The 24,756-nt window shown below is 41.0% G+C and overlaps 1 protein-coding gene across 3 annotated transcripts in view; it reads left to right on the top strand.

Annotated features, from left to right (window-relative positions):
* The window catches only part of CEP131 (centrosomal protein 131), a 1,433,457-nt gene that overhangs the window by 1,057,794 nt on the left and 350,907 nt on the right, over nucleotides 1-24,756 (top strand). For all 3 annotated transcript variants that reach the window (XM_044085078.1, XM_044085077.1, XM_044085076.1), the window contains 2 exons: nucleotides 1,786-1,987; nucleotides 15,381-15,488. In XM_044085078.1, coding sequence (XP_043941013.1) covers nucleotides 1,786-1,987; nucleotides 15,381-15,488 — 310 coding nt within the window. The remainder of the gene's footprint in view (nucleotides 1-1,785; nucleotides 1,988-15,380; nucleotides 15,489-24,756) is intronic.

Raw genomic sequence — 24,756 nt, 5'->3', positions numbered from 1 at the left:
TTCAAACTTCTCTCACCTAACTACTTACAAATGGGGCAGTTCGGAATAAAAATGGCTAGGCCTGTAAGGGCCCTTGGTCCTTAGCCTTGTAACCTCCTGTGAGCCTATGGGCCAGCTTGGCTTACCTGCTGGTAACTGAGAGGTTAAATTGACTTTTCATTGTATTCTTTAAGGGGAAGCATATTGCTTTGTGGGAAGATTTGTGTTCCCTGAGAGACTAGATTCCAAGGCTTTGCCAGCAGCATGCTGCTCATTTGCCTTCTGTTCCATTCAGCTTTTCCTGAAATGGTGGATTCCAAGAGCTCTGCTTTGTCTGTTGCCATGCAGCCCCTCTTCTGGTGAGGATGCTTCTCCAAGGACCATTCTTTGAAGATTCCAATCAAGATTGTGTGACCTTTATGTACTGTTCCTCAGAACTGCTATTCTCCCATATTCTCTGTTTTAGAGATAAGCTGTCCTTTCTTGTGTAGTTGTTGCTTCAGCACAGTTTTTATTTGAATTTCTTGCTCTTCCAAATGATTATTCCAATATTTTCATTAGGTCAGCTGTAGATAGACCTTGTTTTATAATATTCTTGGAGTTCAGATGGAGTCTTGCTTTTGTTGACAAGACACAGTAAGGAATGGCTTTGTGTGACATTAGCATGCTAGTCCTTGGCGTAACTGCCAGGCACAGTGTCTTTACATGAATCCACAATTATTCATATCCTGTGACTGTAGTAATGTCTGCAGGCCCATTCCTACGCACTTAGCACTTAACTGTTTTATCATAGCTCATTAAAAATGTTTAGCATTTTTTCCTCCATGTTTTAATTTTTTTTTTTTTTTTTTTTATGAGGCTATTGCACCTTGTGTTAATTGAACTGGTCTTCAGGTGTATTAGTGTTTAAAAATAGTACAATTTGAATGGCTTTATTTAGAATGCATTTATTTTTGGTCTTTTCATGATGTTTTTGTAGCCTGAAGACTGACGCACGTCAAAACTTGCTCAAGTTATGAAAAACCTGACAGAGAGTGCACTGCAGTAAGATTTAGGGAGCCTCTGTGGTTGTGGGCACTATTCAGTTGGAGAAAGGAATTCACAATCAAACGATTGCCATTTTAAACAGTCCTTTGTTTTTTCTTCTGGTTCATGTTTTTTTTTTTTTTTTTTTTTTTTACTGTGCAGAGCATTTTCTAACTTTGGCAGTACCTTGCAGGCTTTTCCTGTACAAATAATCTGCAGTGCCAACTTAGGGTTGTCTTGTAGAATCTATTGGCTTGGCTCCTTCCCCAGCTTCTTGAGAATATTTCAAAATGTAGGGCTTTCTTGCTGAAATCGCTTCAAAGAAAGTTGATTGTCACCTACATTATATAACTGTTGCTTCAACTACATCTCCACTAGCAGGCCCGTCTTCCCTTCTGGGTCCAGAAGGAGGTGCAGGAATATTTATTAGTGCATTTACATTTGTTTGCTCATTACTTTTGTCCATTGTGACCAGAAAAAAATTGGGAATACGTCTTATTTTTTGTAAGGTTTCATTGATTACATCAGGGAGGTTCCAGGGCAGACCTGATTAGAAACCTCTAGATGTATCTTAGCTGAAGCGAGAATCATCTGCCACTAGGATGCTCAGAGGGAGAGCCACCTGACTGAGATGCATGCAGAGATCTTGAGGAAGAAGGAGGTACCATCATAACCTTTCCACTAGATATTTCAGAAATTATGCAAGATGTAATGAGCCTGCAGAAATGAATTTCTTTTACAGTGTGCTAAAACCCGTACATGTCAATTTCTATTCCTTAGGTTTGGAGCCTGAAATTCAAAAACTCATCGCCAAACATAAGCAAGAGGTAAAGAAGCTGAAAGCCCTACATGAGGCAGAGCTCCTGCAGTCAGATGAAAGGGCAGCACAGAGGTATGTACGACAGCTGGAGGAAATGAGACAGCAAATGGAGCAGGAAAAAGAAGAGCTAAGTCAAAGGGAACGAGAACTCTCTAGACAAAGGTAAAAACAAAAGAAAAATTCATTCTCAGTTAACCATAGACTGGCAAATAAGTGGTCTAGATTCATTCTAAGCATACCTCTCAAACTTGTCTTGTTTTATAGAATGTCTCTTTTTCACCACATATTTTTTGTCCCTCATAAAATTCTTGATTTACTGGTAAATTACTGAGGATTATTGTTGGTCAGTGATGTGAGCTATTAGGGTGCCACACTACTAATTGCTCAAAAAATGCAGCTGGTATAAAACCTTTAGTTCTGTTAACTTTTTAAGTGAATTAGTATAATATTTGAAAGTTGTCCTTTACTTTGGAGTTAAGCCTCTGTTTGTTTATTTTTAGGGACGTGAAATGGTCAACTGACTATTTTCAGTCACGATCTGGGTGTAAAGCATTGAAGTAAACATTTGCAAAATATTTTTATACATGTACATCATGTTCAAAGAGAATGCAATGAAAGTAGTATAAAACAGTAGTTTGGGTTAGCAGTTCTAGCATGAAATGGTAAAAATCGATAACGATACTGTCTGCATGGAAGGTATATAAATATGTACCACTTGTTTAAATGTATATGCTAAGGAGATACAGTTCAACGGTTTGCTGTGCAGAGCATTTATGAATCACTAAGATTTATTTAGGAAAGAGAAGTATGTCGGAAGCAAGGGCTATTGAACCCCCCACAGTATGATTTGGATGATGGAAGAAACTGTACTGTCAAGGTCACCACTGCTGAATAATGTCCTTCACTGATACCCTCTCCTTGATGTGGGGCTGGGAACATTTTACATGGTAGACATGAAATCTGTTGGTTGCTAAAAGGAAGTATCTGAACCTTTGTAGTGATGCATTTTCTGTGGCTTCTCTAGAGCTTTAGTCTCAAACCCTGTCCCCAAAAAAGCCTGACCAATATCATGGCATCTAGGTCCAAGGAATGAATTGCTCCAGACCTATCACTGAGTATTGGTATGTACCTAACCAGGCATATCCAATAATTGGAAGCTCCCCAGAGCTTCCTCTTTAGAAGAATGCAAGGCATAAGTAACATGTCCTGTGCAGACCGCCTCAAAGCCCTGTCCCTGTAGTCTGTCTCTTACAGGCTGTTGAGGGGAGATCTATGCCTGGCATACAAGGCATTGTCAAATCCCACCCTGATGGATCTCCTGCATATCCGCAATACAGGCAGCACAAGAATTACCCTTTTTAAAGACTTTAACCTTACCTGTGATATAAATAGGACTTGCTGGAGAGATGGGTATGTATTCCAGAGACTACTCCTTCTCTGGAACAGGCTCCCCATCCATGTGGAGCAGAGTCCCTTCCTAACCCAATTCAGGTGTAACTTAAACAATTGGATGGGGAGCATGATATTCATCCCTGGTTTGGTACCTGTGTCTGTAATGAGCACAAGCAACCTGTGAATTGCTCATCTCCCAGGCCTCTGCTTGTATATGTTTCATCTCCCAAGCCTCTGCTTACACTTATTAAGGACACCAGTACTTGACAGAGATTTGAGATGTATGTCTAGGCTTAAAAAGGCCCTTGTGGCCATTAGCCTAGTAAACACCTGCGAACCTAAGAATGAGATCCAGCACAGCTTTTAATATTTTTATGTGAACTCCAGTGGTGGTGTCTTGTGGTTATCGCCCTTAATGCAGCAAAGGGTGAATAGTTGGTTCCAGGCCAAAGTACTCTATACAATGATAGAGAGAGAGAGAGAGAGCAGACATCTGGATAGATTTAGAAAGAAGATCTGTATGCCAACTATCCGTGCCTTTAGGGCTGTTAGCTGCCAAATGCACATGACCAAATGCCAAGCCAAGGTCCGTAGACAAAATATAGATTTAAGTGAGAAAGCGTGGGATGAAACCCTGAAGACTGAGGAGTGTGAGGTTTGCCTAGGTAACTCAGAATTTGTAGAAGAAAAAGTGCCATTTTGATGCTGTCAGTGTAGCACCCAGGGTAGCCATTATGAAGCCTGACATCAGAGGCATATATATCTAAAGATTCAGCAATTGGCAGAAGATGTTATACAAGAACTCAACCCTTTTTTGACAAAGATTCATGGTTTAGGACTCTGACTTGAATCTTTAATTAGTTGAGAAAATAAACTGAGGTGATGAAAAAAGCTTTTTTCATCCTCTTCCAAAATATAGTAGAATATACCTTTTTAAATAAGTCCCTTTTTACAAGTACAAGGGTAAAGACCAACAAGCCAAGAACAAGAAAACATTTGAGAAAAAAAGTGGCAACATGGGTAAAATTGCAGGCGTGTAATTACAGAGGGCTGAGTAGTGCATGTACGGAGGAGCACATGCCAATGGTTGCATTTCACTGATGAAGTACTATGGGGACAACTGTGTGGTGCCTCTTGTGGATTAGCTGGCACATCCTAGTCATAAGAACCCTTACAAAAGTAAGGGGTAAGAAAAAACAACAAGCTATCCAAACAGCTAAAGGAGACTCACAAACAAATAACTAAATCAAAAATTATATGCGAGTCAACCAACAAGGTCCTGGCAAAAGAGGATACCAAAAAAGTACAAAACAACTGGTTTATTAAAACAAGGAGTTTGCGCTTATGTGGGGTTACCGCTTCTTCAGACCAAATACAAAGCATACATTAAAACAGACATATGCTGGATTATAAATATGTCTGTTTTAATGTATGCTTTGTATTTGGTCTGAAGAAGTGGTAACCTCGCGTGTTGGTTGACTCACATATAATTTTTGATTTAGTTAAAAGTAAGGGGTACACAGCAACAATTCTTATTGCACACACTATCCATGGGTTGTCCCTGTGTGGGTGCAAAGAGGGTAGAACGTAAAGGAAAAGTGCTGAGCCAACCCTGATGGCTGCCTTAGTGATGGACTCCTCCCAGTCGACTCCTGCTCATGTTGATGGGAAAACAAAAGGGACCAATTGGGTTGATGATCAGCAGCCAGAACAAAAAAGTGCTTCATGTTCAGGGAGTGGGAGCACTATTTCAAATCAAATTTTCATCCTTCCCATTTAGGTTTGTACAGCATAGTGAGTATTCAAAAAGTGCCTACACCCACTACAGCCATTCACCTGTTAGGCAGTGCTGGTAAGCATTAACAAGGGCTTGCTTTTTGCCCATCTGGACTGAACTAGTAAATGATGGCCAGTCTTTTGAGTCTTGCTTGAGGGGTCTCTACAAATACCCTGAGCATTTGTGGGGAAGGTGTCCCCTTCACAGGAGAGACTCCATGCCAGAATGAAGGAACACAGTTATTTCAGACATTTGGGCTTTCACCAAACTGTTGAGGGGGGGGGGGGGGCAGTGTTGCTCACCACACACACTATCACAGTGTTGTGGTACCTAAACAGTGTGGAAGTCATTCCATCCCCTTTGTAGATTACAGTTAAAAGTGTGGGATCAGCCTCTGTGAGTAAAAGTAGAGCTCATATTGCTTTACATCTCGTTTGAATTCAACAGCATCATGAGCAACCTGAATGGAATCCTGTCAGGAAGTTGCTAGTGGAAGTTGAACATAGAGGTGCTCGGATCCCTGATGGACTAATAGGAGAGTCTTGACATAGACGTGTTTGCATTTCTGGCAAACTGCCAGCTTTTCAGATATTTAATGAAAACCCTATGCAGTGGAACCTGGTGGATCAATGCATTCTCCTTACATTGGAAGATAGCATTTCTGTATACGTATTCCCAGATGTCCTTCAAGGATGCATCTGCAGTCATCACATATGGGTTGTCCTGCCTCAGGCAGCCCTTCGGTCGGCCGGATTCCAAAGTCTGGGTCCGGCGTCGGCTGATGTTGCACTTTCCCCGACGTCAGAGCGCCTGGGGTATAAAAGCATCAGCCAACGCCATCTTCCTCAGTCTTTCTTGCCGTGTGGTGCCCGAAGCAGAAGCAGTTCGCAAGTGCCGGTTGGCCAGCTCCTGTAATTCAGCTACCGAAGACTTCAAAAAGCTAAGTACCCCGTTGGGGACTCTTTCTTGCCTCAGCCAATGTCAGATAAAGTTAATAATTGTTTAACTTGTGGGAAACAAATACCTCATAAGGATTTCCACTCTTACTGCCTCCCCTGCCTAGGCCCAGACCACGACGTCTCGGCCTGTCCAGCCTGTGCTTCCTTCAACCGACGCACTCTTAGACGTCGGGTGGAGTTTGCAGAGGAATTTTTTGGGGCTAGTTTTTCATATAAGATGCCGTCGGAGACTCCGACTTCACATTTAATTAAGAAACGGAAGGACAAGGACCGACACACGCGGGCCGCGGTTTCGGCTGAAACCACGGCCAGGCCTACCATGAGTGTCTCAGTCTCGGCTGAAACCGAGCCCTTGGTACTTCCAATTACCGAAACCGCTCAACCGACTACCTCGGTCCCGGAGGCCCCGGCTGAGTCGGTTATTGAATTTCCAACAGAAACTAGTGTCCTGGAACCTTCCGACACCATTCCTTTAGACAAATCTACACCAGCACGTGGTGCAGCCAGGCCTCCTGCATCCATGTCCATTAAGGCATTCTCCAGGGCCAAAGCTGCTAAACTCTCAAAAGCTTTGCTTCCCAAGGTTATTCCTCAGGGACCCTCTACTGGTTCACAGATTCTAAGCTTAGCAGAGGATCTTATCTCCTTAATTAGGGGCTCTCAACCATATCCGGACAGGGGCTCTCAACCTCCTCAGGACAAAAGGCCCAGGGTTGAGCCCTCTGATCCCCACTCCTCAGATGAGGCCTTTGATGGCTCTACTCTCTCGGACCACCAGGAGGAGGTTTTTTCGGCCTACGAGGATTCTGATGCAGAGGAATCTATTCCCTCGGCCTCCCCTCCTGAAGAGTTTTCCTTTGGGGAGACACTACACACTATGAGAGATTATTTCCAATGGCAGGGCCAGGAATTCTCTGATTCCAGGAAAAGATTAAGGACCTTTTTACATTTGCCTCAGCATAGACCTTTAGCTATTCCTCCTGTTTTGAATGTCATTGATGATGTGTACTCTGACTCTAGCACAACCCCTGATTCTCTCCCTCCGGCTCCTGCCAAACCCGATAGGTACTACAGGGTCCCGGACTCACATCTTTACCTTTACAAGGCCCACTCTGCTGATCCAGAAACTATTTCCCAGGGCCCTAAAGGGGTTGCAGCTGCCACTGCTAAAAATCCTCTCCCCTCTGAAAGGGAGTACAGAGCTTTAGAGAGATGGGGTAAAAAAGTGTATACTTCTGCTACTCTTTCTATGAGGGCATTAAATTGTCAATTTCATATGATACAGTACCAAGAGTATTTGTTAGATGAATTGCATAAAAAACTGTCTTCACCTGACCCCCTAGACCGCAAGTCACTTCAGGATCTGGTACATAACTCACAACAGGTTAGCAACCATTTCTTGCACTGTGGTTATGATGCATTGGAAGCTTCATGTAGGTCAGCTATGACTGGCGCAGTCATACGTAGGCATGCTTGGCTGAAGGAACAATCTCTACCAGACCATGTTAAAGCAAAGCTGCTGGATGCTCCACTGGAAAAGCAAAAGTTATTTGGCTCCTCGGCTCAGGAGGTCCTAAAGAAATTTGAAGAAAAGGCTAAATCCGTACAAACAGTCAAAGATTTTCTCCAAGTACAACCACCAAGATTCAGCAGGAATTGGCCTTCCAAGAATTGGTCCTTTCCAGACACAGAGAGGTTTCAGAGAGGCAAGAACAGGCGTGCCAGAGGTAGAGGGCAAGCTAGAGGCTCCTACAGAGAACGTCAATGGTAACCTCCCAACCAGAGAGGTAATGCAGGACCTTCAACTGCTGCACAAGGACAGGCTCAATGACTTTACTTTGACACCGCCAACCAGGGCTCAATTGGAAGCACCTTTGGGCGGAAAGCTTTCGTTATTTTCAGAAAATTGGCACAGTATTACAAGGGACAAATGGACACTACAAATAATAGACAAAGGATACAGGTTCCATTTCCACACATTACCAAAAAGAAAAGGCATGCCAGACCTGCCACCGAATCAAAGGGCAGAGGCTTTGAAACAAATTTCCAGCTTAATGCAAATGAAAGCTATAGAAAAGGTTCCTCTCTCAGAACAAGGCCAATGATTTTATTCCAGACTATTCCTTGTTCCAAGAAAAGAAAAACAATGGAGGCCTATTCTCGACTTGTCCGCACTGAATACTTATCTCATTGTGCCAAAGTTCAAAATGCTGACTCTACAGCAGCTCCTTCCCATGCTGGGCAAGGGGTCTTGGCTGGTAACTCTAGACCTCAAGGAGGCATACCTGCATGTCCCTATCAGACAAAGTTGCAGAAGACACCTCAGATTTCTTGCAGGGTCAGAGCATTATCAATTCTCAGCATTGCCCTTTGGCTTATCTACTGCGCCCAGAGTATTCACGAAATGCCTGGCATCAGGAATGGCACACTGCAGACTTCAGGGGATTCAAATATACCCATATCTGGACGACTGCCTTATACAAGCGGACAGCCAACAAACTTTGGTAAAACACTTGAATTATGCCATCCACCTACTTCAGGCCTTGGGATATACAGTCAACTTTTACAAATCAATACTTGTTCCATCCCAAAGAATAACTTTTCTGGGTGCAAATCTAGATACAATCACCCAAATGGCCTTCCTCACAGAAGAAAAACAAAGTCAGCTACCAGATTACTTCAAAAATCTGACAAGACAAACCCAGCTGACTGCAAGGAAAATCCTGCAGGCCCTGGGTTACATGGCTTCTTGCATCCTTCTGATTCCGCAAGAAAGACTACATATGAGGAAACTATAATGGTACCTAAGGAGTTTATGGACTCAGCACAGTCACAGCCTGGAAACTTTGATACCACTCATTCCATGCCTTCAAAAGGAATTTCTGTGGTGGGCTCAAGCAAGCCAGTCAAACAGGGGTTTGCCTTTCAGCAAACCAATAGCCAGCCAAACCATTACAACAGATGCATCAGACCACGGATGGGGAGTGCACTTGGAGGGCAGATGCATTCAAGGTCTATGGTCACAAAAAGGGCTACGCATGCACATAAACCAAAAGGAAATGCTGGCAGTGATACATGCAGTCGAAGCCTTCAAACCCTTTCTGCATCAAGGCCATCTGCTAATAAGGACAGACAACACCATGGTTATATGGTACATAAACAAGCAAGGAGGCACCCATTCCTATTCTCTTTGCAGGCTGGCAATGAATCTATGGGAACTTTCCTTGAAGCTCAATATACAGCTACAATCCCAGTTTGTGCCAGGGAAAGACAATATACTTGCGGACAGCTTAAGCAGAAATATCATGGATGCACACGAATGGATGCTGCACCCGGACATCTTTCTACAGATAACACAATCATGGGGGAGGCCGGACATAGGTTCATAGGTTCATACTAAGCTAACTGCCCTTGCGAGCCATTTTAAGCCTAGCCAATTATCCCTTGTGAGACTCAAACCCTGCACCTCATTTTTGTAAGGCAAACACCTTAACCATTAGGCCACCCTCCCAACCCCCCCAAAGATCTTTTTGCCTCCCCCCCACAATCATCAACTGAAGAAATTCTGCTCAATGACATACCACCCACAAGCATGGAAAGTGGGCGCTCTCTCTTTCAGCTGGAGAACTCTAACAGTGTATGCATTTCCACCTCTCACATTAATGACCAAGGTTCTACTGAAGATCAGGACAGAGCAGCCAAAAGTGATTCTGATAGCTCCGGACTGGCCAAGACAGCACAGGTACCCACTGTTAAAGAGCATGTCACGCACGAAACCATGGCCTCTTCCTCTATGGTCACTTCTACTGACACAGCACAATTACAAAACTCTGCATTCCAACCTGAAAACCTTGCAACTAACAGCCTGGAAAATACCTTGACTCCTCCTCAGGATAAGCTATCCCAGAGAGTGAAAGATATTATGGAAGCTCGCCGGCCTTCCACAAGAAAGGCATACTCAGCAAAATGAAAAAGATTTCACATTTGGAACACCACAAAGGGCCTAGATGCGACAGTGATGAACATGGCACATATCCTGGAATACTTGGCAGAAATGTTCCACAATGGTCTGTCTTACTCTTCCATTAAAATTCATGCTTCAGCAATTTCAGCAGAGTACAATACTGATCCACCTGTCTTCTCTCATCCTCTCCTAAGACAGTTTCTAAGAGGAATCAAAAACATCAATCCTCCAAGGAAACCACCTCTACCTACTTGGGACCTTAACTTCGTGTTGGAAAAACTAACACTGCCTCCCTTTGAACCAGCAGCATCTGCAGAACTACAGTTCCTGTCTTGGAAGACTGCTTTCCTTCTGGCCATAACCTCAGCAAGAAGAGTATCTGAGTTACAGGCCCTTATGGCAGTACAGCCATTTCTTATTTTTCATCAGGACAGAGTTTCATTGAGAACCAATCCTACATTTATGCCAAAGGTGGTATCCAGGGTTTCATTAAACCAAGCTATTCACTTGCCTACCTTCTTTCCAAATCCACAAAACAAAGGGGAGAAACTTATGCACACCCTGGACATACACAGACAGTTGCGCTACTACTTGGACAGAACTAAAGGTTACAGAAAAACTGACCAGCTGTTGGTAGCATATGCTGCTGGTACACAAGGAAAAGCAATTTCCAAACAGACAATTTCAAAATGGATAGGGAATTGCATTTGTTTTTGTTACTCCTTTCATGGAAAAACTGTGCCAGCTAACATTAGACCTCATTCCACAAGAGCCACAGCCACCTCCACAGCCTTCTTAAGAGGGGTGGCTACCAAGGACATTTTAGAAGCTGCTACATGGAGCTCCGTGCATACATTTGCCAAGCATTACAATTTATCTTTATATTCCAGATCCAAAACAGGCTTTGCTATGGCAGTCCTGCAGGGCATTTTAGCTACACCATCCTTTACATAGTTCCTCCACCCCCAGATTGGCTATGGTATTCTACTCATATGTGATGACTGCAGATGCATCCTTGAAGGACATAGTACAGTTTTGTACCTACCATAAATGTAGATGTCCGATAGGTATGCATCTGCAGTCAGGTTTATCCTCCCTCCTTCCCCTCTGTGGTATTTCCTGGGTACTTACCCCTCTTATAGCTAGCTGGGGTGATCTATTATGGTGTATTTGTTTTTATATTACTGTGCATGTTTGGATTTTTAAATGCATCTCTCCAAATTTAGCCTTCTTTAGAGGGCACCTGGCATCTGGGGCAAGAAAAACTGAGGAAGATGGCGTCGGCTGATGCTTTTATACCCCAGGCGCTCTGACGTCGGGGAAAGTGCAACATCAGCCGACGCCAGACTCAGACTTTGGAATCCGGCCGACCAAAGGGCTGCCTGAGGCAGGACAACCCATATGTGATGACTGCAGATGCATACCTATCGGACATCTACATTTATGGTAGGTTCAAAACTGTACTTTCTTTTAATTCCAATGCAGAAGGTACACGTGGAGAGTCCCAGGATGTTCGTAATAATGGCTTGTTAACCAAAATTTTATTTATTTATTTATTGGCATTTATTTTTCAGGAAAGTCCACAAGGCCAAAAGAGCCCATTTTTGGTGGAGACCCGGGGAGAAAGGCTCCACAACAGTACTTAGTATAACAGTACACAAGGTATAAAACAGTTAATAAATACAAACAATTTAACACAGAGAGACAGTAGTGTACAACAGTAGAAAATAAGTGTGCAAACACAATGTCTAAAAATTTATACAGGTAATGAAGTAATCGTGTTATACAGTAAAGGTTGTTGTGTCTTTCAGCTTTTCCCGGTTAGGGGTCGCCACAGCAGAACTCCAGTCCACTAATGATTGGCAGTAGATTTTTCACGAACACCGAGGTGCCAGCTCGACGTTCAACCTTCAACTAAGACACGCCCATTACGCATGTCTTTCAAACGCCCACCCAACCTAGGGGAGGGCATGCAGACTCCACACAGAAGGCACTCTCCGCACTCAAGCTGAGAATCGAACGGGAGAACCTCTTGCTGTGAGGCAACAACGCTACCGTTACACCACTGCGGATGATTTTATACAGTAAAGGTAATGTACTGAAAAAAACAGTCACTTAGCAGTATTTTCAAGGTGGTGTTCTTAGAATATAAGCAGCACAATTGTACAGGGTGGAGTGGAGGTGCAGATAGAAAGGCAAAGATAGATAGTAAAGCGAAAGACAAATTATTTGGGTACTTGCATATTAATGCAACCAGGAGCTTTTTATAACGATAGCTGAGTGGTGGGGCTAACAACATTAGGTTTTAATACAAATTCTCAGCATCATGCTAGCTACATCCCTGATCTTAAATGTAAAACAAAAACGAGGGCAGTCAAGACAGGTACTGGTGGCGTTACAAACTTTTTATGAATGTGGTACACTTGCAAAGGAGGGAGACACAGTAAATGTTGCACTCTGCGCTGTATCTACGGCTAGTATAATGGAACAATTAAAAAAATGGTATTCTGTTTTTGAAATCACAGTGTGTATTTTAATACTTACATGTAAGTATTATCAGTCACTATCACAATAATTTTAGAAGCTGTAAATTATGGTAAATATTTCCATCATCACTGCGGGAAACTGAAGAAATGTACTGCAGGAGCCAAGTCTGGTGGACGAAGCAATTGGAAATTCGAAGGATGCTGTGTGACCAGTTTGTTTTTATGTATTATGCACTACTGGGCTTTTTTTTTTTCGGGAACAAAATCCCTTATTTTTTTTTTTTTTAATTACATACACATTTACCAAACTCCAGTTTCACTGGATAGGATGTAATCTTTTGAAAAAAGGAATAATTTGCCAAGGTGTGACACCTTTGGCTCCTGGTTGCATTACTACGCAAGTGCCATTATTTGTTTTGGGTAGTGATAAAAGAAGGCCAATGAAGTGCAGCACACAGGTTTATTCAGTGTCAGTACACCATGAGGATGTACATTTTCATCTAACACAGACTTCTTCAGATGCATCAATAAATATGCATCTGAAGAAGTCTGTGTTAGACGAAAACGTACTTGTGGATATAAGCGTTTATGTTTTCATCCTCATGGTGTGCTGACTCTGAATAAACCTGTGTGCTGCACTTTGTTGGGCTACTTGTGCTGAAATTTTCCTGTATTTAGCTCATTATACAGCACTTCCTTCCATTTGCTTTGGTAGAGATAAAATAAGGTTTGAAGAGGTGAGGATGTAAATTAAGGTGTGAACAACTTAGGGTACAGGGAGTCAGGTTATGGATGACGCTGATTCTTGATGGTAGTACAGCTGGTGAGAGAACCACTGTTTGCTTCCACGAATTTTAGAACTCTTCATTCAGAAATCTGTCACCCTGATCTTACTGATTGTGAAGGGATTCATTCTGATAACATTGATAATCCGACACTTATTTCTCTCAAACACCTTTAATTAAGGATGTGGGAAATTCTAAACTGGCCATAGGCGAGTGTAAACTGTAGAAGAACAGCTGCAGAAGGGCTAGCCACCCAGCAGTGTAAACATTGGCTCTAGATGTTTGTCAGTGTTGAAGTGACACTCCGACCCCATGTGCAAAAATGGGAAAAGGGGTTGTGGATGGATGAAAGCCAAAAACCTAATACAGCTGTCTTATCTGGCAAAATGGAAAATATTTTCCATTTGGCATAAGGAGAGAAACCACAAACCATAGTGAGAAGGGTTACTGCTCATTCTGTTTCATTTGTCTGATCTGTTTTAAGCAGGACTTTGCAACTTTTTCATTGAAGTGTATGTTTTTCCATGTTGGTGTACATTTCCAAGTCAGCAACCACTAATAAATGACTTGTCAAGCAGTTCATAAAGGGAGTTCTTCAAACTAGACAAGCAAGCAAAACTCTGTACTACAATCTTGGATCTCAGTTTTGTCTTGGAGAAGAGGACGTTTGACCTATGCAATTAGATGTCTGTGTAGAAGTATAGCAGTTTTTACTCCAGCCCAGGAGAATATCAGAAATTCAGGCTCTGGTGTGCAAGAAGGTATTCACAGTGTTCCATAAAGAACTGGTCAATCTCAGAGTAAACCTTCATTTATGTGAAAAAAGCAGTGTGTGAAATTTTCCTGATCCAGAATATCCATTTGTTCATATTTTTTCCTAAAATCCTGAATAACCACATTGCCTCTTCTGTACATCCATATGAAGCTAAATCCTTCCATTTTATCATATCCACTATTTCTGAACTTTGCTTAAAGGAAGTAAGGCTGGCCAGTATCTATGCAAACTGTATTTTGGTACAGGAAGCATGTGGGGTGGGGGCCGTCAAGGGCAGATTATGGTGCATCATATGTAGATAGGGGCTGCATTGACCACCACCATCATGAATGTCTTAGTAGAATGTTTGAGAGATGGCCACATGGTACTCTGTCCACACAATTTCAAAACACTGCAGATTAGACCTGTAATCTACATGAGCTTATTAAAGGGAGCTCAGGAGAATGACCCACATCTGCTTCCTTTGCCATCTGCTGATTCGTCTTGTAGCTTTAGAATTTTTCTCATACGTCAGGAATTCTGCTGCAACAGTGAAGAACATAATGCAGTTGTGTGAGAAAGTTTCTATAACATTAGATGTTCAAGTAGGACCACTGCAGCAAGACAGCACTCTCCCATCTGCCCCTTCTTTTAAGTAGTTCTTTGGAATTGTAGAGGTAAACAAGGGGCGGAAACCTAGAGGAATAGCTACTCCTGCATTTGCCTATCACTTCTTGTAACCCTGATACCCAAGGACAGAGCACTACAGTTGAGACCCCATAATAAAACTTTTCCATTATGGGAAACTATTCTCTCCTCAGGACATAGCCTCCTTCTCACCAGCCAAAAAAAAAAAAAACAGAGAGAGAATGGTCAGACTGCCTCTCTTATTTTAGATGCAAGCATGCAGCCTCATGCAGGGTCAATCTGGCCTAGCCCTTAACCTCTGCAGAACTCTGGGAGCTAGGTCAATTGGGTAGATGTCTACTGATGGATAATTTGAAAGTGTTAGAATTCTGTTCTAGAAGCAGTGCTATTTAAACATCTGCCATGGTGAGTTTCTCACACAACTGTACTCTGACTGTTCTCTTTTTCCAGGGGCAGGGGTTCAACCTTTTATTTTGTTAGTTTATACCTTCAGCAATATTTTATGCTTTAGTCATAGAAGATAAGTTTTAAAAACAAAAGTTTTCCCCGTGTCTTCAAGAAGTACCAGTGAGGTTAAAAGTTGTCAGATGTGGTAGGTATGTTGTTGTTGCCTCTGCTACTCTGAGCTTAAATTTAAGTAGTAAGCTGTCTTCATTCTGGAAGGAACCTAGAATAAGCACCTGATGGATACTTGTGTTTGGAAGGACAGAGGCCAAGTTAACAAAGGTCTAAAAATAATGTGTAGAAAAGTAGTCGTACTTGCATTAATGTTGCATTTTACTGTTGACAGGTACGAGAAACAGTTGGAAGAGGAGGAGCAGGCCCTTCAGCAGCAGAGGCGGAGGCTGTACAGTGAGGTAGCAGAGGAAAAGGAGAGAGTCTGTCAGCAAGCAGCAAGGTAAGAAAAGAAGGTTTTGTGCCAGTGCTTCAGCTCTGCATTAATGTAATTCTATTTTTTTTCACCACTTTGCAGCACTGCTAGTGTTGTCCTAGAACCAGGCAGAACAGACAATGATTTAGTAATGGGAGTAGTAAAGGTGTCTGCTAATAATTGTGGCAGTATCATGTGCACACCACTACATAAGTCTACTTCACATTTGTATTTTATTACTGTGTGAAGCATCTGTGTCCGGCATAAGCACTGCAACATTTTCAGTCCCTTGCACTTGCCACATTTTGTATTTATTGCAATGTTTCTGAGATAACATGTCTCACAAATGACTGCATTTTTCTAATTAGGAAATAGCTGCAAAGACTCTTAGTCACTATACACATGACATGGGGTTTGTATTGCTCCAAGTTTATGATGAAGGAGCACAATGGTAAGCTTGATTACTCTACAAACACATTCTTCTGACATCTGAAGTAAAGTAGTGGGCTATTCCCTTCATATTTCTCTAATGGTGGTGCCTTTTGAGGTTGAAATTGCAATCTGCATTTATTGAAACAGGTCCTGGAGTGTCATGAAGAGAGCTTATGATCACAAGCTTCTCTGATATTAATGCTGATACAGGATTCTTTCCTTGGCCTTCATCTGGAATTAAGAAGACTATTTGGCAACAAAGTAAATATGCTGAGGTAATAGTCCCTTTTCAGGCAGAACACAAGAAAGAGAATTGTACATTTGTAAAAAAAAAGTGTACATATGTTCAATAATTCTGTATGGCAGTTCAGTATTTTAGCAGTATGAAGGTATATCATATAAATAGTAATGTTGCTGGTGCACATTGCAAGTTTAACCTGTACAGTTTGTACAGGCTGTGGATTTATAGCTATGCAGTGGTTCATTGAAACATATTTGTCTGCCTCATCACCTGGGGGTACATATCTTTTTTTTGCTACCATCATTTAGGCATTGACAACGTTGTTCACCAGTGATGCAATTAACACTTTTTTCTTACTGTTGAAGTAAGAGAACTCTGGGATCAGTTCACTTAATCTAAAATGACTAGATCGAATGACATTTGAAAATGTTTGTTGACAAAAATTGTGATATGCTGTAAATTAGCCAAAGGAAATAATACAGGAGGGCTGGAAGTGTTTTTCAGTGACATTGTTACTCCTTTAGGTTTATAGAACTTACCTTGAGGTGATACATCTTTGGATTTGTATTAGTTTAAGGGGATAGAGGAGAGTGGTTAGTGTGCTTACCCCTCCCCCGCACATATAATTCATTTTGCTTAAAAATGAAGTCAAAATTCAGTGTAATGTTGTTTAATTTCGTGAAGTAGATGGAGTAACATTGACACTTCGAGTACAGTTGCATGTACAAGTTCTTCGCCATTTACAGAAGTTGATACTAAGTGATTGCTGTTGCTGTAAATGTCTTATGAGGGGAAAACTTTAGGATAGCCTATTTCCTTATTATTATTATATATACAATAAAAATAATGGAATTAAGTCAAAATGCACATTTCAGTTGAATAACTGTAAGAAAAATATGCGTGTACTTAAATAGCATAACAACTTCATAATACTTACTGACATCAGGAAACGCCCCTTGATAAGCCCTTATCTTTACCACTGATTACAATTTAGCACTTCTGTGCATAAAATTTCACGTGAGGATGCTACTACTTCTATGCTGTGCATTCTGTGACATAGTTCAATGACTGTGTAAATGGACACATCCCCAGAGTTCACAGGTACTTATTCTGCTGCTCAGATATTTTGGATCACGCCGTTTATTGTAGTAAAGCCCTATGTAACCATGCCTAGGCATCACACAGTAGTTGTCAATTCGGGCATTATGCTTGCATAGAAAACCCTGCTGCGCATTGCCTTTACTTTTTCAGGGGGAAGCACTGAGTTGACTGTTGTCACATGTTAAAAGTTCAAACCAGCTTCTCAGAGGCGAAGACTGGAGAAGGTGTTGGCCATCTTTGTGACCAAGGACATGAAGACTAACAAGATCTCTTCTGACAGAGACCAGTGGGGAGACATGCCCTCCTAACAGCCCTGCCCATAAGTTAGAGTATCACTACAAGGACAAATAATTAGAGAGAAGGTTTATACCTGACTCTCCTACTGGCAAGTCCACTGTCTAACTAACTGTCAGTACAGGCATAATTCCTAACCCATCCTCCGCTTCAGCTGAGAATTAATAAATTAAGACTTCCAACCCCCCTTCTGCCCCTTGGGGTGTATCCTGGTGTTCTTTCGCATCCCTGGTTGGATGGCTGGAGCACGTGGGCAAACAGCCTAATCCCTGAAACCAAGGTTATATTTGGTGACACTCAAGACGGACAACTCTTATTTTGAAATGCCTATCTAGGCTCATTTTCCAGTATATCACAGGCAGTAAAGACCATTATGCTCCATCACAACTGGACCTCTTTAGTGAGTCAGAGGATCCAGAGCCCAGTTATTCTGAGATAAATATTGATAGTGAGTCCACCTTTCCACTTCCCATTCACTGAATTTACTCTATCCTTTGGAGATGCCCTCAGACTTTTGAGGAGCAACTTGGACTGGCCTTTTCCCTAAGAAGTGCCTGGCAGAATTTATCATGTGGAAAAAAAAATTGAGAACTCCTGGGTTATCCATTCTTAGGAGCCTTTAGGGCATAGTGGGTACTTCAGCTACCAACAAGAAAGATGATTTTACAAGTTCCTGTATGACTGACAGGTCATAGCAGACAACATTGTGGCACCTTGCCACTGTATGTGTTTAGAGCTTTGGACAGGTGTGGGAAGAAAGTGTACTCTGAAGTTTCTGAGGCTCAAGAATCTCATCTATTCACGTCACTTCTCCCCAGTTCCAGTTCCACTTGGTAAGGAATTCTGTGGATGAGTTTATGGACTTCCTTAATTCTAGGTTGATAGAAATCTTTTGTGAGACCATTTGTGGCTTCTGTGATGATATGTCATGTCTTACACTGTAATTTTAATTATTGATGCTTTGGCTGTGGCCACAAGGCACGAAGAGTGACACACTTTAAGTCATCCTTTGTAAAGGATGAAATCAGGAGGAAGATCCTGTCTGTATATGCCCATGCTTGGAGAAGATGCTGTTTGGTCATGCTGTCCTTAAAACAGGCCCTCCCTCTATGGAAGGTTTTTATGATAATTTCCATTTACTCTTTCATCTTCTAGATGAGGACAACACACCCACCCCACCAAAAGGAGGCTATGTTGATGCCTGCAAAAGGCCCTTAAGCATCATGCAATATTTTCCCCTGTGATGACCGCTAACTCTCTGAAGAAGATAACCCTGACAACCACGCCATAACAATCATGACTCCATTCTGTCTGTTCCTTTGTAGGATGCAAGTTCTCAGTTTGCCAAGGCTTAGAGGAACCTTCATAAGGGATAAGTGGGTTCTAAATGTGATCTTTTGGCCATGTTCTGGAACTTTACTAGTCTTCTGCAAACAGGAGCCCAGCTGACTGGGCAGAGTGTTTCAGTGGAATTTGTGAAGTGGCCTTGAGTTCTACAAGTCATAGAGTCTGTAGAGATGTTCTTAAGGCTGTGAAGGAAGGTCACTGGTTTTACTGTCACTCCTTTTTGGTTCAAAAGGAGGTGGGTAGTTTCTATCTTTTGCTTGTTCTGAGTGATAGACTGACAGTAACTCACTGCCACACAAACATCACTTCGGAGCAGTTTATCTTCTCAGTAATGTGAGCAGCTTGGCACACTTTTCCAATCATCTCCTGCAGCCAGTGATTCATAAATTATGCTTGGGCAGGATGTTTTTGAAGTGGGGGTAGTGAGGAAGTAAACCTGTTTACCACTTGGAAGAGCACCATCATCTCCATCGTCTGATAGTATTAGCAAGACAATGGACAGTGGTAGTGGTGGATAGATTTCCTCGCTCATTGCATTGGAGATTCCCATATGCATTTCTGCTTATTTCACAAGTCATATTAGAGTTTAGAAAAGAAGGCGCATATTGTATTTTTGTAATGTGCTGTGGCCAGGAAGTGTTTGGTTTCAGGCTGAAAGGTCACTGGTGATACAGGAAAATCTTTTGCAGTCCAATCCAAAGATGTTCCCCATGGTTGAGTTGCATTTGATGACACTTCATGACCTTGCTCCTGATGTAGACCTTGTAATTCCACTAGATTTGCCAGCACAAGTTATCAGAGGGTGTTGTGGCTTGTGGGAAGCCTTTCAGTTAGCAAGGCCTATGGAAAGGATTCTCAGTTTGGGTGTAACAGTACATTTTACCACCCCTGTATACCAACCTGTAGATGTTTTTTCACATATCTAAGACACTTGTATGTTCTCTGCTTCAATTATTCCATGGTCAAAGTGCATGTGTCAGCTGTCTCTGTGCCTGATGATGTGAAAGGCAGGATTGAGGCCTTGCACTAGATGGGCAATATTTTTTTTTTTATCGTATGTTGACCCAGTTAGTCCCACTAGGCTAGCAGCCTATTTTCATGGGAGACCTGAGGTGGTATTTGTACTAGTAGAGAAAATGTGGCCAAGGCATCGGGGACTTACTCTTTTTAATGGGTACCATGGTATTTGTTACTTCCACCTGAGCTACCACCAACTTGAGCAGATGGAGACCTTGGTTTAATGTTTCAGCTGAAGGATGACACTCAGCAGTGCAGAACCCCCATTGTGCTGCACTCCAGTGTCAGCAATTCATCTTACCTGGTGCGGGAATACAACCCATAGGCTGCTGTACGAAAGGCGTGTGTGGTGCTACCTGTTGCACCACTGACACTATTTTAAACAAGTGCTGCAACTCCATTGTCTTTTAAACCACCTCTTTCCTCAGTGGGAATTGAACCTGCCAATTGGCAGGCTTACTGGTTTAATGATTGACTCTACTGGTGTTGAATTTTGTTTTGGAAACTGCCTTTTTTTGGCTTCCTTCCAATTCATCAAGGGTAATTTGGGCAGGTTCTAACTTCATGGCCACATTTTCCCAGTGGTGTTAGTCCTTTAAGATTTCTCCTTTTGTGATGTACATAGTGCAGCAATGCTGTTTTTGTATGAGAGTGCTGTACACTGTATTAGAGATTTTCTCTTGTCCTCATTCATGTGTGTGACTGCAAAGATAGTTTATGTAAGTAATTGAGATGCTAGGGTGGTATAAGGGAGTTTGCTTCCTGCAGAAACACTGTTGTTAATGATTGCAACTGAAATTTATTAAAGTTACGTTCTTGATTAGTTGTGAATGAGAAATAGTTTCTCAGCTGGTCATATCTTGATTAATCACGGGACATTTTTTTTTTTCTAGTAGCTGTTGCATCTGCACATATTTTAGGGCCCAATATCTGATTTTCTCAAGGATAAAATGTCTGTGGAGGCAGAAACCAGGTTAGAGAGAACCCTTCATAGCCAGGGTGTGTAGAAGCAATTCAGTTGTTACCTAAGTTGAGTAACAGATTTTAGGAACATAGACCATTCACATGTCTCCTTTGTGCCGGGGTGGTATAATCTTGCAGTTGTCAAGCAGACATTTTTGAAATGTATTGCCAACTGCATTACTTTTTGCCATGAGGTGGCTAACTGCCCTTAAGAGATTACCTCAGTTGATTAGTGGCTGTCTCCAGTACTTGCTTAAAAAGTATCTTCACAGAGTTCAAAATGGCCGCTGTTCTGTGAGCACTGCTGTCACCTAGGTCTCGATATACCCTGGATTAAAACAAACCCAGAAGGCAACGCAGAATTAATAATACAGAAATAACTGTAGATATTTACTGCTAATATCATCCAGCAAACAAAAGAGGAAGAAAAAGTGACAGATTCAGCTCAGAAACAGCAGGATTAACTAAGATTTCTGAATAACAGCTTAAGCAATGTGCTACTAAGGCCCTGCATCTGACTGCAAGATTGGTAAAACACTATACAGCAAGATGTCAGTAGAGGAAAATAATATGGAAACAACAACAACTAAGACCAAATTCTCAGTACTAGCCTCACCTGAGAAAGACACAACTTCAAAAAGACAACTAAACAAACTGACAACTCTAAAAATACAAATAAATCCAAGACAGACCAGCCAGCTAATCTGAAAGACATAAAATCTGCCTTATTACCTATCCAGCAAGCATTAAAGGACTTATCATTACAATTTCAAACCTTTGGTGACTCATTCAGCCAAATAATATCCAGAATGGAAAAATCTGAGTCCAAAATAATAGAAAATGAAATAAAAATAGACTCTATTTCTCAAAAAACTGATGCCCATGACAAAGAAATACAAAACTTACAAGCAAAATTAACAGACCTGGAAGCAAGATCTCGAAGGAACAATATCATCATCAGAGGAATACCTGAAACTGTACTTCATAACAATCTAATACCAACAATCAAGCAAATAATAAATTCCCTCCTAGAGGAATCTGAAGAAATGCAGCAAATAACAATAGAGAGAGCCCACAGAGCCCTGAGGGAAAGGCAAACATCACTGAAACCAAGACCTGTCTATATTAAAATATTAAACTACCAAGATGTAAATAAAATCATACTGGCAGCAAAGAAAAAAGGTGCACTCACCTGGAATAATAATAAAATCTCCTTTGCTCAAGGCCTCCCAATACAAATAAGACAAGCAAGACAACTACTATCTCCATACTGCAGGTTCCTAATAGAAAAAAAAATCAAATTCCAGATGAAATATCCAAATCAGTTAATCTTTTACATCAAAGAGGTTAAATACATGGTTGCTAACCCCAAAGAGGCAAAAGAGACATTCCTGGCTGTTTTCAAGCAAATTCCACCTTCAGAAGTGAAATAAATCCACAAAAAAAAGATAAAGGTCCCTTGGATGAAAAAACAACCCCATTCATGAGCACTCTAGTTGGGATCCAACTCTGAAATATTCCCCTTGCTGTCTAGGCCCTTGGGTCATTGATGTGAGCCATGAGGAACACAGGAAAGGGAAGTACAGCCTGGGTGGGAACCAAAAATGAACTGCTGTTTCCGATGCACGAATATAGGAAGGAAGTTCCCATCTCGGATATTGGCTTGTAAATTCAGTCCCCCTAGGCTTTTGATGGCTTCACTAAGAACAGTCAGACAAAATGGATTTCAGCAAGTACCAAAGGATTTTACTGCCTGAAAAATGAAAATTGATCTGCACCAGCTAAAAGAAGAACGCTGCACCATAGATGTCAACCAACCTGCAAGCAAAACCTTGAAGAAATAAGGTACTGTTGAACTGAACCATTCACTAAAACAGTACACCCAGTACTGTGTAGGTGAATGAAACTCCAGCCTTAAATAATAGGCAATAAATAAACTGTCAGAATTATGCTAGCTCATAGATTAATATTGGGAAAAAAAGGGAAAAAATTGTTAAATGTTTTATGTAAATACTAGAAATGTGTTAAAAGATCCTGGAGAGAAGTAATCTCAGGAAATTAGTAAAATAACCTAACAATCCTGGGATAATGTAAATATAGCCTTAATATGTCAACTATAGCAGAAGGACTGTTTGGCTAAGCTGTTTTTCTTTTTCTTTTTGTCTCTCTATACTTCCTACTTAATAGGTGCCAAGTATATATTTTATAACCCACACAAATTGATGTGGAAAAACATCACTATAGGCACCAAAGAAGGCCGAAACCTGAATAAGTAAAGGGGAGGAAAAAGAAGTCAAATGAGAGAAAAATGTAAAAATGACAAGATTGATTGTTTAACAATATTACTATGGTACACATATTGCTATAATTTACTGAGGAATGTATATTAATATGCTGTTTTAAAAATACTATTAGAAAGAATTAGTCACAAGACAAAAACAATACATGCTGTACCTTAAATGCAATACCATCACTGTATAAATAATATGTTGGAAGAGGCTAGAGATATTAAGTAGCAGTGTTTGTTGAGGGAACTAGTTTGTTCAGCTTTGTCCACATTGTTTATAGTAACACAGGGGGGATACTATGGAGTAAATCTATATCTAAAAAGAAAACACATTCCAAGATTAGACGTAAAGGTAAACCATATAATGAACCTTCATCCCCCCCCCCCGATTATTCCTGGTCCAGGGATATAGTGGTTAGGCACAGTGTAGGGATGGGGGTAAATAGATGCTTTCCTAAACCATCACACAGTAACACATACAAAACTAACAAAACAAAACTAATATACATGGCATATCTAAGGAATACACCTAATAAATAAATGTGGGAAATAGAATCATGGAATGTTAAAGGGCTCCAAAACAAGAAGAAAAGAAAACTATTCTTACACCTTACATTAAAAACCACAGCCAACCTCATACTAATACAAGAAATGCACTTGACTGCAGATCAATGGGCAGAAATTAACAGAAAGAAATGGATAATTCAAATTATAGCTTCAGAGGGGAAAACAAACAGTGCCTGGGCTGCCATAATAATTAAAAAACAATTTAAGGAAAAAATACTTAAAACCAAAGCTGACAAGGAGGGAAGATGGTGCTATGTAACATTTAATAGTCCTACAATACCAAAACCTATAATGGTACTTAATGTTTACGCACCCTGTAATAACCAACAACGCTTTTTTATGTCATTATACCCAACCTTAAACCAATTTAAAGATCACTACCTAGTGATTGGAGGTAACTGGAATACATATCAAAACCCAGAAAAGGATAAATCTAATCTGACAAATCACATAATAAACAAGCCACATTAGCCCTTAATGAACTCAAACAAGATTTCAAACTATATGACCCTTTTAAACATGGGAACAGTGCAGATAAAACAGGGAAATTCACATTCTATTCGCAATGCCACAAAATGTGGTCAAGGATAGACTTCTTCTTAATCTTTGACATATTCATTAACATGGACCCAACAATAACTATACATACCAGGTTCTTTTCAGATCACTCCAAAATCACACTGAACATTAACTGGGACAAAAAGATATATTTAGAGAATAGGTGTCATAATTGGTCATTAAACCCTAATTTATTTTCCAAAATGGATGTAATAAAAGAAACAGAAGCAATACTAAAAATAGCTCTTACAAATATCACTAACTCCCAAGTACCAACTGACATAGAATGGGCTGCAACCAAAGCACAAATCAGAGGATTGTTTATCAAAAAAGCAGCATACTATAAAAAAAATACAACTGAAAGAGGAGCATATACTGAAAGGGAAAATAGAGCATCATGAAAAAGAAATAATAAATAACCCTAAAAACCAAACAGAAGCAGAACTTTTAAAACTGCAAAGGGATCTATATATGTTAGAAACCAGAAA

This window comes from Protopterus annectens, chromosome 10.part0 (assembly GCF_019279795.1).
Source record: "Protopterus annectens isolate FY-2018-M chromosome 10.part0, PAN1.0, whole genome shotgun sequence".
Lineage (NCBI taxonomy): Eukaryota > Metazoa > Chordata > Ceratodontiformes > Protopteridae > Protopterus > Protopterus annectens.
Note: the sequence above shows the minus strand (reverse complement) of the source record. Positions and strands in the feature narration are given on the sequence as shown.